Below are 13344 nucleotides of genomic sequence, written 5' to 3' on the forward strand. Positions count from 1 at the left end.
CAAATAAACTAAACATATCTGAATTACAATTCTCCCAACATGAAACATCCCCTCCAACATATTCAATCTTTTGTGATATATTATTTTTCGCTAGTTTACCCCCATGGTGTAAGACCATGTCAAAATAAATGGAGTCCATTAACCTACAAGTGAAAAGCAAAATACCCAGTAAAATATATCAATCATACTATCTCGTACATGCATGATTTACATCAAATCCCATATAGACAAAGTCACACATATTACATTTGCACAAAAAAATGCCACCATAAACAATACAACACTAACAGGTCAAGAACTAAGCACCAATCATGGGCACAAGACAATCAATAAGCCTAGACGAAAGATATATGAGCTAACCCAGAAGGATTTGACCCAATCGACCTAACTCAGAAGAAAGATGGGTTTAGGTTATACCTTTTACTTCTGGAACCACTGAAGCTTGCGAGACCTACGACTCCTGCGATTATCCGATGGCCGTAAACCCAAGACGAAAGGTACACGAGTTAACCGGTGAAGACGATTGAAGAATCTGCGTTCCACGCAGAGAGAAATCGGGCAGAGAGAGAAATAGGGTTTAGAAGTGTTTTCGAGAAGATGGGTTATGGTGGGAAGGTGGAAATGTATACGGTATATCAAATCAAATCTCTCCTCTTTATTCAATTTTTTTTTATTAAAAAAATCCACGTCATCACAAAATTTCACGTCAATTTGGTCGACATATGCAAAAGTGGACATGTCAGCAAGTTCCGGCGATCAATTGGCCGGAATTAGAGCGTGATGACCTAATTGCTCAAAATTGGAACATTGAGTGACCTAATTATAAATTTTTTTCTTTGGGTGACCTAATTGTAAACTGGGGTATCTTTCAGTGACCTATATGCACTTAACCCGTTTTATCACCCCTCCAATGTAGAGGTATTGCCATAGACAGTCACTTCTTCCGCAATTAGTCGGTCAACATGCATTTGATATTAAGAGTGCAAAGTTGATATGGTGAGTCGCAATGCACCGAATTTGGCACTCACGTCTCAACTATAGAAACGAGACACGATCAGGATCAATCCTGTGACATATGATCACACGTTTGGGTTTTATGTTACAGGTGTATCTGGAAGACTTGTGCTACCGAAGTGACGTGAATTGACAATAAACCTTTTGTTTGTCTTTGCGCTGGTCATCACGAGCTCCATCAAACAAGTGTTTTTTTTTTTTTTTTTTAATGACAGGAAATTTTACAGCAATTGCAATAACTCGTAACTCGCAAGTCACACAAGTATATTGAAACCAATATTTTAAATACCGGCCGGTATGTATCGGTTCAATTGGTTAAACTAGGTATCGGATCTTTATCGGTACAAATCAACTTAAAACATCATATTATAACGATTGACCGGTTATCTAATTTGAATATTTAACATGGACCTAAAATAAGATTTATTTGCATGGAGATTAGATGATAGATGTGAGTAAATTGTCAACTGGGTGACTATGTATAAATTATAATCATAAAACGAGAAATAAATATGAGAGAGTAAACTTGTCAGTTTCAATTTGTCAATAAATCTCACTTTTCCTGGGTTTTGAAGCATCCCAGAAATTGCGTTAACCTCAGGCAACAACAACACCCTCCCCCGGCAAAAAGATGAAACGTGCAAGTAAAATTGAATACTATACATATATGTTGGATTATTTGGTGCAAAGCCCAAATAAGAGAGGTGAAGAATGACCCAAATCAATTGAGGCCTGAACTCAAGTTATGTGAGAAGATGAGCTTAAAACTAAATTGGTTTTGCTCAGATAAAATCCCTGCAAGATTGGATTCATTCAAGATTGTGTCTATCCACTAGAGTTATCAAAATATGTTCCTATCTCTATCCACATCTCCACTACCTCGTTAAATAGAAGTGGTCTTCTCAGTTGAAAGACGTACAGAAAAACACACTCTAAGAAAATTCTATTCAGGTCTGAGAGCATAGTTCGAGAGAGGTTCGCTTAAGTCCATCATTTTGATAGTGCTACCAACGGTGGGAGTGAAGCGTTGTATCTTGGGAGGTGAACTGCCATCCATCCTGTAGGCACCGATAGCAGGCGACTTTATCACCTTAAGGAGATTCGCATCCGCGTACCTCGCTTCAAATTCTGTTTTCAATTCATTTCGTCGTTCGGTAACAAACTCTGTTGCTTTGAGTCTGGTCATATTGTTCAGTGTGATATTTTGTGCAATCATGTTTCGGTTGATGATGTGTAATCAATGATTCAATACGTGTTGAACTAAAAGACAATTAAAGTTTTATTGATTACATGTGTACTGCTCTATAGCATTGCCGATTAAATATATATGTATATATGAGTTAATGGTTTCAGCTTATACAATGATCACATAAGCATGGTTTGGATTTATATGATTTTGTCATATATATATATATGAACTCGGGATATGATATACCTGCATATACATGGTCTAGGTACATGTGTTTTGTTTTATATGATTGCTATCTGAAGTGGTGATCCCTAGTTTGTAAATAATTGACAACAATCTTAAGGTGATAAAAGTGTGTTTGTTGGCCTTTTGTGTTTACTAACTAGGTCTTGATTACAGATATAACTTGATACAATGGCTGCCCCTAATAACCCGAGGATGCCTGGAGTAGGAAACGATCCTGCAGTTGACCCTTTTGTTGATCCAGAGGGAGGCAATGCCTCCTCTGATGATAAGACCACTAATGGTGGCAATGGTCGAAAGGCTAATGATGGTCACACTGTGAGTGAGGCCGAGTCCAGTCGAAAGGTTAATGAAAAGCCGACTGTGAATATAAGTGCACCACCAGTGATTCCCCACTCTATCAAGGCTGAACAACCTGAGAAATTTACTGGTTCAGGCTTTAAACTGTGGCAACAGAAAATGTATTTTTTCTTGACCACTATTGGTTTGGTCAGATACCTGAAGGAAGAGTGTCCAACAATTGGTGCTGATGAGACTGATGTGACGGTCGTAGCTGCTATAGATGCATGGAAGTATGGTGACTATCTGTGCAAGAATTATATTATGAATAGCATGATCAATCCGCTATACAAGGCATATTCTAAAATGCCGAGTGCTAAAAAATTGTGGGAAGCACTTGATAAACGATATGGTACCGAGGAAGTAAGCTCAAAAAAGCAAGTGGTGACCAAATTCATGGAATACAAAATGGTGGATTCCAAACCAGTGATTGATCAAGCTGAAGAAATTCAGGTTATTCTGCAAGAGATTGAAGCAGAAGGAATGACTATGAGTGAGTCCTTCCAAGTGCAAGCTACTATAGACAAGCTTCCTCATTCTTGGACTGATTTCAAGCACTACTTGAAGCACAAGAAGAAGGAGATGAACATGGATGATCTGCTGGGCCGACTGCGAATTGAGCAGGACAATAGGAAGAGCACATGTTCTTCCAAAGAGCCAAAGGCAAATCTGGTGGAGTCTTCCAAACCTAGGCAACTTAGGAAGCGGAAGTATAATAATCAACAGAAGGGTAAGCCCCAGAAGTTTCAGGGGAACTGTTTTGTTTGTGACAAGCCTGGACATATGGCTAAAGACTGTAGAAATAAGCGCCAGAAAAATGGAAAAGGCAAGGGACGAGCCAATAATCAAGCCCACCTAGTTGATGAGCAAGATGAGGAGAGATTTGCTGCTGTTGTAAGTCAAGTTCTGATGGTATCCAATGCCAAGGATTGGTGGGTTGACACATGTACTACTAGCCACATATGTGTTGATAAGGGATTGTTCACCACCTACAAGGAAGCAAAGGAGGCAGAACATATTTTCGTCGCCAACTCTGCCCCAGTTAAAATTGAAGGGAGAGGAAAGGTGACTTTGAAGTTTACTTCAGGAAAGGAGCTTGACCTACTGGATGTGCTGCATGTTCCCGAGATCAGGAAGAATTTGATTTCAGGCCCCATTCTTAGCAAGAAAGGATTCAAGATGGTATTCGAATCCGACAAATTTATTTTGTCTAAGAGTGGGGTATTTGTAGGCAAAGGGTACTTAGATAATGGGCTTTTTAAAGCCAATGTTGCTGTAATCAATGAAAATTCCAAATTCTTGTACCCAAAATTAGTTATGAATAAAGAGATGAATTCAGTTTACATGGTGTGTTCTCCATCTTTGTGGCATGGTAGACTAGGACATGTAAACTTTGGTACAATGAAGAAAATCGCAAACTTGGGGCTAATTCCCAAATTTAATTTGGATGCACATTATAAATGTGAAACATGTGTTGAGGCAAAGTTTGCAAAGAAACCATTCAATTCAATTGAGAGAAGTACAATACCTCTACAATTAATTCATAGTGATCTATGTGATTTAAAATTTGTTCAAAGTAGAGGTGGCAAAAAGTATTTCATTACTTTTGTGGATGATTGCACACGATTTTGCTATGTCTATTTATTGACTAGCAAAGATGAGGCAATGGAGAGTTTTATCAAGTACAAAAATGAGGTTGAGAACCAACTTGATAAAAAGATTAAGATTTTGAAATCAGACAGAGGTGGAGAATATCAATCATTCTCTTTTGAGGAGATATGCTCAAATATGGGAATAATACACCAAACGACAGCTCCTTATACACCTCAGCAAAACGGAATTGCTGAGAGGAAAAATAGAACTTTAAAGGAAATGGTAAATGCTATGCTCATAAGTTCGGGACTACCTCAAAACTTGTGGGGGGAGGCGGTTTTAACAGCAAACTATGTTCTAAACAGAGTACCCCACAAGAAAACAAGAAAAATTCCATATGAGTTATGGAATGGAAGGATCCCGTCATTCAAATACTTGAAAGTGTGGGGGTGCCTTGCAAAGGTAGCAGTTCCTCCACCTAAGCAAATAAAACTGGGTCCAAAAACTGTTGATTGCGTGTTTATCGGATATGCACACAACAGTAGTGCATATAGATTTCTTGTGCATAAATCTGAAATACCTGATATTCATGTGAATACGGTTCTAGAATCTCGAGATGCTGAGTTTTTTGAGTACATCTTTCCTTACAAAAAGGATCAAGGTGAAACTCCTCACAAGAGGTTAAGGGAGTTAAACTTCGAAAAGGGAAAAGAGATAGAAGCTGAGGTTACAGACACTGAACCAAGAAGGAGTAAGAGACAGAGAATCTCTACATCCTTTGGTCCAGATTTCCTAACATTCTTGTTAGAAAAAGAACCTAAGTCATATAGTGAAGCAATGTCGTCTCCAGAAGCGCCATTCTGGAAAGAAGCTGTGACCAGTGAAATTGAATCCATTATGAGCAATCATACTTGGGAATTGGTTGAACTTCCACCCGGAAATAAACCAATTGGATGCAAATGGATTTTCAAGAGGAAATTGAAAGCAGATGGTTCCATTGACAAATATAAGGCACGTTTGGTTGCCAAGGGGTTTAGACAAAAGGAAGGTCTAGATTATTTTGATACGTATTCTCCCGTATCAAGGATTACATCCATCAGGATGTTGATTGCAATAGCTTCACTATATGATTTGCAGATACATCAAATGGATGTAAAAACTGCTTTTTTGAATGGTGAATTGAACGAGGAAATTTATATGGAACAACCTGAGGGTTTTCAAACCCAAGGAGATAAGAAGCTTGTATGCAGACTTGTCAAATCACTGTATGGACTGAAACAAGCTCCTAAACAGTGGCATGAAAAATTTGACAAAGTCATGATTCAAAATGGATTTAGAATCAATGAGTGTGACAAGTGTGTGTACACAAAATCCACTGAGAGAGGATGTGTAATTGTGTGTCTATATGTCGATGACATGTTAATTCTTGGTAAGAATATTGATTCTATTAATCATACCAAGAAAATGTTGGAAAGGAATTTTGACATGAAGGATTTGGGTGTTGCTGATGTGATTCTAGGCATCAAAATTTCAAGAACTTCTGATGGCCTTTCACTATCTCAATCACACTACATTGAAAAGGTGATTGAACGATTTAAGGATTTTTATATCAAAGATACTAATAATCCATTTCTTGCACACCTAATCCTACACAAGAATACTGGAAACGCAATAAATCAACTTGAATACTCTCAAGTAATTGGAAGTGTCATGTACATCATGAATTGTACAAGACCTGATATTGCCTATGCTGTTAGCAAACTGAGTAGGAACACAAGCAATCCGGGACATGAACATTGGAAAGCTCTGTTGAGAGTATTGGGATATTTAAATAAGACAAAGAATTATTCTTTGTGTTATAGTAAATATCCAGCTGTAGTAGAAGGATACTGTGACGCTAATTGGATTGCAGATTCTGAAGAATCTAAATCAACTAGTGGTTACATATTCACTTTGGGAGGAGCGGCAATCTCCTGGAAGTCCTCAAAACAAACGTTGATAGCGCGATCAACGATGGAATCGGAGTTCATTGCTCTAGATAAGGCTAGTGAAGAAGCTGAATGGCTTCGTCATTTCTTAGAGGACATTCCAATATGGCCAAAACCTGTGTCAGCAATATGCATTCATTGCGATAATCAAGCAGCTATTGCTAGGGCACAGAATTTCATTTATAATGGTAAATCTCGACATATCCGTCGTAGACACAATTCAGTGAGGCAGTTACTCTCAACTGGTATAATCTCCATTGATTATGTTAAATCGAATGAGAATATTGCGGATCCATTTACAAAAGGTTTAACATCTGAGAGGGTAAACTGCGCATCGAAAGGAATGGGGCTAAAATCCTTAACACAATAAGAGTTACTTGGTGGAAACCTAACCTAGCGATTGGAGATCCCATGGACTAGGTTCAATAGGACAACGCAAACTTTGTAACTGATGAGAAAGCACTCAGAATATTTTCTTCTCCCCTTTCCTGGATGCACTGGGTGCTGTAAAGTTGAGGATAAGCTAAGCTTTTAATGATGCCATATCTTGTAATACACAAGTGGGGTATAAAGAGATACTCTTGATGGTGCATCACCTATGCAAGTGGAGTAAGGCCGGCTCTATGGAATTCTTTTAAGGCAAGATTTTCTAAAGCACTTGTGAAACCCAAGACGCTCATGGCCGAGATAATGAGCACAACCGAGAACTAATTTCGAATTGGGAAGTGCTATGTGAGGTTTATTGTTTAAGCTTGCAATAACAACTGGCAGTTCAAGGCTAATAACCACTGACTGGTTAAGTGAGTTCGATAAGCTTTCACTAAGGAAGGTTCAAAGCCAAACACTACCTATCCTGATATAGTACTTTCTGTTGTACTCTCAGACTTTTTCTCGAGTCAGACCAATCGATTTGATCCATTCTTTGTGGGGGATTGTTGGATTATTTGGTGCAAAGCCCAAATAAGAGAGGTGAAGAATGACCCAAATCAATTGAGGCCTGAACTCAAGTTATGTGAGAAGATGAGCTTAAAACTAAATTGGTTTTGCTCAGATAAAATCCCTGCAAGATTGGATTCATTCAAGATTGTGTCTATCCACTAGAGTTATCAAAATATGTTCCTATCTCTATCCACATCTCCACTACCTCGTTAAATAGAAGTGGTCTTCTCAGTTGAAAGACGTACAGAAAAACACACTCTAAGAAAATTCTATTCAGGTCTGAGAGCATAGTTCGAGAGAGGTTCGCTTAAGTCCATCGTTTTGATAGTGCTACCAACGGTGGGAGTGAAGCGTTGTATCTTGGGAGGTGAACTGCCATCCATCCTGTAGGCACCGATAGCAGACGACTTTATCACCTTAAGGAGATTCGCATCCGCGTACCTCGCTTCAAATTCTGTTTTCAATTCATTTCGTCGTTCGGTAACAAACTCTGTTGCTTTGAGTCTGGTCATATTGTTCAGTGTGATATTTTGTGCAATCATGTTTCGGTTGATGATGTGTAATCAATGATTCAATACGTGTTGAACTAAAAGACAATTAAAGTTTTATTGATTACATGTGTACTGCTCTATAGCATTGCCGATTAAATATATATGTATATATGAGTTAATGGTTTCAGCTTATACAATGATCACATAAGCATGGTTTGGATTTATATGATTTTGTCATATATATATATATGAACTCGGGATATGATATACCTGCATATACATGGTCTAGGTACATGTGTTTTGTTTTATATGATTGCTATCTGAAGTGGTGATCCCTAGTTTGTAAATAATTGACAACAATATATATATACACACACACCAAAACGACGAAAGGAGGAAAGGAAGAAGACAAGACAAGCCAGTTTACACGGATTTGAAAATGGAAAGAGGAGACAAAAAATGTGTTCACTTTGTGGATTATTTTGGATTGATCTCACTCAGATTAATATATAAAAAGCATGTCGACAACTGGGCATTTGTCATCTCTGTGAAGAAACCTGGTCGGCTAATGTCTACCCAACTCATTCAATTCAACAACCTTCGGATTATTCTTTCACATTATTCCCTTCTTTTGTTGGTTTCTGAGATCCTGAATTTTTATTTGGGTCTACCCCTAGTAACTTCCAAAGCCATGCACGTATGCATTGGAATGCCAAGTCAACGACTCTAGGATGATTGATGAACTTGCAGCCGTTGGATTTGATTATTTGAAGAATATTGCTTTTGCACATCTGCCTGACTTGGGTAGCATAAAAAACAAAGAATACAAGTCTCGTATAATGATTTGACTTTAGAGTTCATGTATACAATCCAAGCCACCATTATTTTATGAAAAGAAGTTGATATGGTCAAGTGTATTTGGCCTCTCATCACAACTGAAGAAATTTTAGTAGTCAAATTGGATTTTCAAGGCCAGTTCAGGATACAGCCAGCCTGGTTATGCGCGTCCAAAGTTGTCATGGACTAGGCTTTCATTTATGTAGAAATACCAAAGCCTCAGTTGCAAGCTTTTGACTTTGGGTATGTACTAAAATCAAAAAGAGGTCCACATACATGCATTCTACCTATCACGTAGGACTAACGAGAGGTGATTCGATTGACAATTAATTGTGTTAGGTATATGTGTATCAAAAGTTCGATTCCAACCTATCATGTAGATCTATTTCGACAATATGTAACTTTTTTTTTTTAATCATTGGGGGAACTATCACAAGACACAGTCTTTAGGGCCGAGCCCTATGCTATAAACCCCCAAGGGGAGAATCCAGTTACCCTCGCCAAACCATTAGGCAAGTCATATGGGCTGGTCCAAAAAGCTCCTAAGACCTAATCCACACCAAACCCAACATCACGGCGCAATTATAATGCGAATGTTTCAACTTGAACCCGGGTTGGGCAGGTATCCCGCTGGTCAGCAAACCACTGGACCAAACTCGTAAACTTACAAGAGAAGTGATATAGATATACTGATATGGTGCTGTGTATTAAACTTGGTTACGATACGGCCCAGGCAGCAAGAATAGGATGTGGTTGGTCCGGTCCTGGTTCTGGTCATGCTCATGGGCCTAATCCTGGGCCTGGAAATTTAATTTAGATGCACTGTCCAACTCTTTTAAGTCCAAAATCAAAAGTTTGAAGCTTGATAATCTCACACGAACGCCAACTCTCTTCAGCCCGGCAAAACTCCAGGAGCCGAAACGGATGTTCTTCTACTCTTGCGCTCTTCACAAGATATCTCACATGGCGCCCAAACCCAAACCCCAACTCCTCCATCGAAGTAAGGCATTTACCATTTTTGGAAAACCAAAGCAGGAAACCCTAGCGTTTTAAAAATTCTAATTTTATGATTTCTTGTTCGAATTCCTTCTTATTTATAATGCGAGTATAAAAACAACAGTTGCAGGCGATTCTTCGCAGAGCTCAGCAAAGCGGGCGAGAGCGATGAGCACCGATTCCCCCATGAAGGAAGCTTTTACTAAATACGCCGATTACCTCAACAACCTTGTAAACCTCTCTACTTCTTTTTCTCTGTCTGTTTATTTTGAAGTTCCATGCCCTAATCTTATTTGTTACACAAAAACTGTGACATTGTTGTCCTTGAACAGTCTGTGAGCTTCCATTGCATTTAATACTCAATTGCACATTGGAGTGTTTACCATTTTTGAAAAGTTTCTGAAAATTTTTCTGTCACCAATTGATCTCACTGCACTTAACTTTATTACAAGTTGGCTATATGTGTGTACTACTGATAAATGATTGTGAGCTGTGTTTGACATTCTGCTGTATAACAGTATAAGTGTGTCTTTCTCAATTTGTTGTTTTTCTTGCTTGCACAAATTTAGAATGCATTATGCTGGGAGGAAAGTGCATTGCTTTATTGAAACTCATGTTGCTAAGTTTGTAATCATTTTCATGTATGCTTGTAGAATGATAAACGAGAAAGAGTGGTTAAGGCAAGTCGTGATATCACCATGAACAGCAAAAAGGTCATATTTCAGGTGCACAGGTAAATAGATTTATCTTTCTACCTTGTTTATTCTGTTATCGTGTTTTCTGCGTTTGTCTTATTTCTTTATTGAGACATCTTTTCAGTCTTTATGCCTGGTGAATACTCCTTTGTTTCTACAACCTTTAGGGCAGTCTAATCAATTGCATGAAAATTTTCATTTTTGTTTACTTGGATGCTATTATCCTCATCACGATTAACTTATATCTGTACAAATGATGAGCAGGGAACTTTATTTATTGATATTATTCTCACCAAGCCTTTACTATAAGAATTAACCCTCCCTGAACTTGCTGACATACTTGAAAATTTTGCTTTCGTAATTGCACTCTGATATCTAATTTCATTGAAATGGCAGAATAAGTAAATACAATAGAGATGAAGTTCTGGAAAAGGCTGAAAAGGATCTAGCAGCTGTGAGAGATCAGTTTATTTCTCGGTTGATAAATGAATTGCGAGGGTCTGATTTTTGGAAGCTTAGAAGAGCATACTCTCCAGGGGTAACATCTTTCTTCCTTGCCTGTAAAATCTGTAGACATTGACAAGTTCATTCATTATTCTTTGGTCTTTGTAGGTACAAGAATATGTTGAAGCTGCAACATTTTTTAGATTCTGCAAAACTGGGACTCTTTTGAATCTGGATGAGATAAACGCTACTCTGTTACCACTCAATGATCCATCTCTCGAGCCTTTAAAAATTAACGTCCTCGACTATATCCTAGGGGTAATTCCGTGAAATTTGTGCTGAGATGTGGTGGATATATTATCTTTTGTCTTTTCAGTTTTTTTTTTTCCCTTATATCTGTTAGTGACTCTATTTTCATATGAGTGGAACATCTGCATATAAGAAAGATTCTCAGCGTGTTTGTTCAGCTTGCGGATTTGACAGGAGAGCTGATGCGTTTGGCTATTGGTCGAATATCAGATGGTGAGCTTGAGTTTGCTGAGAAGATATGTAGATTTGTGCGTGATATCTATAGGGAGTTGACCTTAATTGTCCCACATATGGATGATAGTTCTGACATGAAGACAAAGATGGATACGATGCTTCAAAGTGTGATGAAGATAGAGAATGGTATTATGTTACTAGTAATTGTCATGTTGAATGATAATAGCTTTTTGTTAGAGAAAAAGAGCATTTTTTAAAACTTTTAGCCGTACTTTACTTATAATTATTTTCAAACTTGAGATTCATAACAATACCATAGCTGTGTAAACTTGATCAGTATCATGCTCCTGCTGCACATTTGCCTGATCATGCAGATGATCTGATGATTAAAAACACTCTCTTGTCAAGTTGGTGCCTATATTTGTGACAATGCTCAAGTTTGGTTTATCATTGTGTTGAGGGCACTTATTAAAAGTTTCATTCAACCGCAGGGAGGTTTAGCAGCCATTTTGCATTGTTATAACTTCGCAAAGTTGTTCTGTTTTTGATAAGTAGAATAAAGAAGAATAGTTGGCGCTTTTGTCATGGACATTCGATTGAAAAATAGTTGATTTATTGATTTGCAAGATTGCGTATCTTCAATTGGACATTTTCTCAATAATTTAAGAATACCCAAACATGCATATGTTTAATACTTTAATCCTTTGGTGTGTCCAATTGTTCTCAATGATTAAGGATGTAACAACACCATATGTTTGATACTTTGATATTAAAATTATTTTTGTTTTGCTTGAAGTTCTAATGTCGTACATGAAATTTTACATTTATTCTTGATTTACTATATAATATATTGCATCGTTAGTTCTCATTTATCCCTTTGAGTTGCTCATGTTATGTTGTTGCTTGTGCAGCTTGCTTTAGCATCCATGTGAGAGGGTCAGAGTATATGCCGCTGCTTGGATCCAGTGAGCCAAGTTCTTTTTTGCTTGGGGTGTCCGACATTGAACTATGAAGAAGTAAGGTTTCTGTGGCTCTCTGGTATTGTGGATTCTCTGTTTTCCAGCCAGTGCGTGCAGGTTTGAGGTCTACAGCTTTGTCAATTACTAAAGATTAACTCGCCTTCTTCATCGCAGTGAGGTGATCCCAACTGGAATCATTCGAAGGAGTGAACTTTAGGTTTCTTGTTTATTAGTAGAAACACTTCTGCAACGGTTAATATTGTTCCTTTAATTGCATGAAGAGATGCTACTGTGGATGGATTTTGTTGAGCTTAAAGGCTAGAACTCCTCCCACTATCCACAAGTTCACCTAGATGTTTTGGTAATGCAAGTGGTTTAAGACTCCTTGATTGAACCAGATTTGTTTTTCATATTGACTGGACTCGGGTACGGGTGTCGGGTATGGGTACATATCAATGTGTCCGGTTCTTCAAATTGAAAGCTACCATAGGGAGAGGCAAGGTAAAGCCGTAAAGTGAAGAGTCCGAGTATCATACCAAATACTCATGTCATGCATAACCAACACAGTTATGGTAGGAAGTGAAGAGTCCGGATATCATATGATTATTTTGGCCTTTATTTATTTATAGGCATTCTACAAGAAATAATGGTCTAGTTTAGACTCTAGTCCCACCATCTACAAAGATCTAGGTCTTTGGGCCATTGTCATGGTATAAAGTGGAGTGGATTGTTGGATATATTGGGCCATGCTTGGTATTACGCCTATACATTGATGTCAAGTCGTGAGTCGTGACTCTCAATGAAACGCGTCGCACACACAACACAAAAACTGTGGTGCTGTGAGGTGAGTTGAAACGTAAAAAGCTGTTTGGCGCATAATTTTTAAAACTGTGGTGCGGTGCGGTGCGGTGCTGTGAGGTGCGTTTAACGTATCAAAATTACACTTATATTAGATGATTAATAATATTAATATAAAATCACTCAATGTTTACCTTATACATTAATCTAAAATACAATAATTGACCTAATTTGATTACATAGGACAAGTCAACATATATTGTAAGTGTTTGGGAGTGTGGTGAGGTGTGGTGAGGTAAAAAGCTGTGGTGCTGTGAGGTGAGTTAGAATACAAAA

At 38.0% G+C, this 13344-nt stretch overlaps 1 protein-coding gene across 2 annotated transcripts; it reads left to right on the forward strand.

Annotated features, from left to right (window-relative positions):
- The first annotated feature begins 9474 nt into the window (after positions 1-9474).
- LOC120002756 (translin-associated protein X) lies at positions 9475-12606 on the forward strand. 2 transcript variants are annotated; one of them, XM_038851551.1, is made up of 8 exons: positions 9475-9633; positions 9754-9860; positions 10283-10362; positions 10721-10862; positions 10937-11086; positions 11236-11437; positions 12163-12267; positions 12385-12606. In XM_038851551.1, exons 1-7 carry the CDS (start codon positions 9558-9560, stop codon positions 12261-12263), a joined length of 858 nt encoding a protein of 285 aa, XP_038707479.1. In that variant the 5' UTR covers positions 9475-9557; the 3' UTR covers positions 12264-12267; positions 12385-12606. The 2 variants fall into 2 exon arrangements, with proteins under 2 accessions (XP_038707479.1, XP_038707478.1); XM_038851550.1 differs by having other exon boundaries at positions 12163-12606.
- The last annotated feature ends 738 nt before the right edge of the window (positions 12607-13344 follow it).

This window comes from Tripterygium wilfordii, chromosome 7, assembly GCF_013401445.1.
Source record: "Tripterygium wilfordii isolate XIE 37 chromosome 7, ASM1340144v1, whole genome shotgun sequence".
NCBI lineage: Eukaryota > Viridiplantae > Streptophyta > Magnoliopsida > Celastrales > Celastraceae > Tripterygium > Tripterygium wilfordii.

Coding starts and splice junctions, on each gene's coding strand:
- LOC120002756 (XM_038851550.1), top strand. CDS start 9,558: ATGTTCTTCTACTCTTGCGCTCTTCACAAGATATCTCACATGGCGCCC. Junction 9,634..9,753: donor ACCCCAACTCCTCCATCGAA/GTAAGGCATTTA, acceptor TAAAAACAACAG/TTGCAGGCGATTCTTCGCAG. Junction 11,087..11,235: donor TCCTCGACTATATCCTAGGG/GTAATTCCGTGA, acceptor GTGTTTGTTCAG/CTTGCGGATTTGACAGGAGA.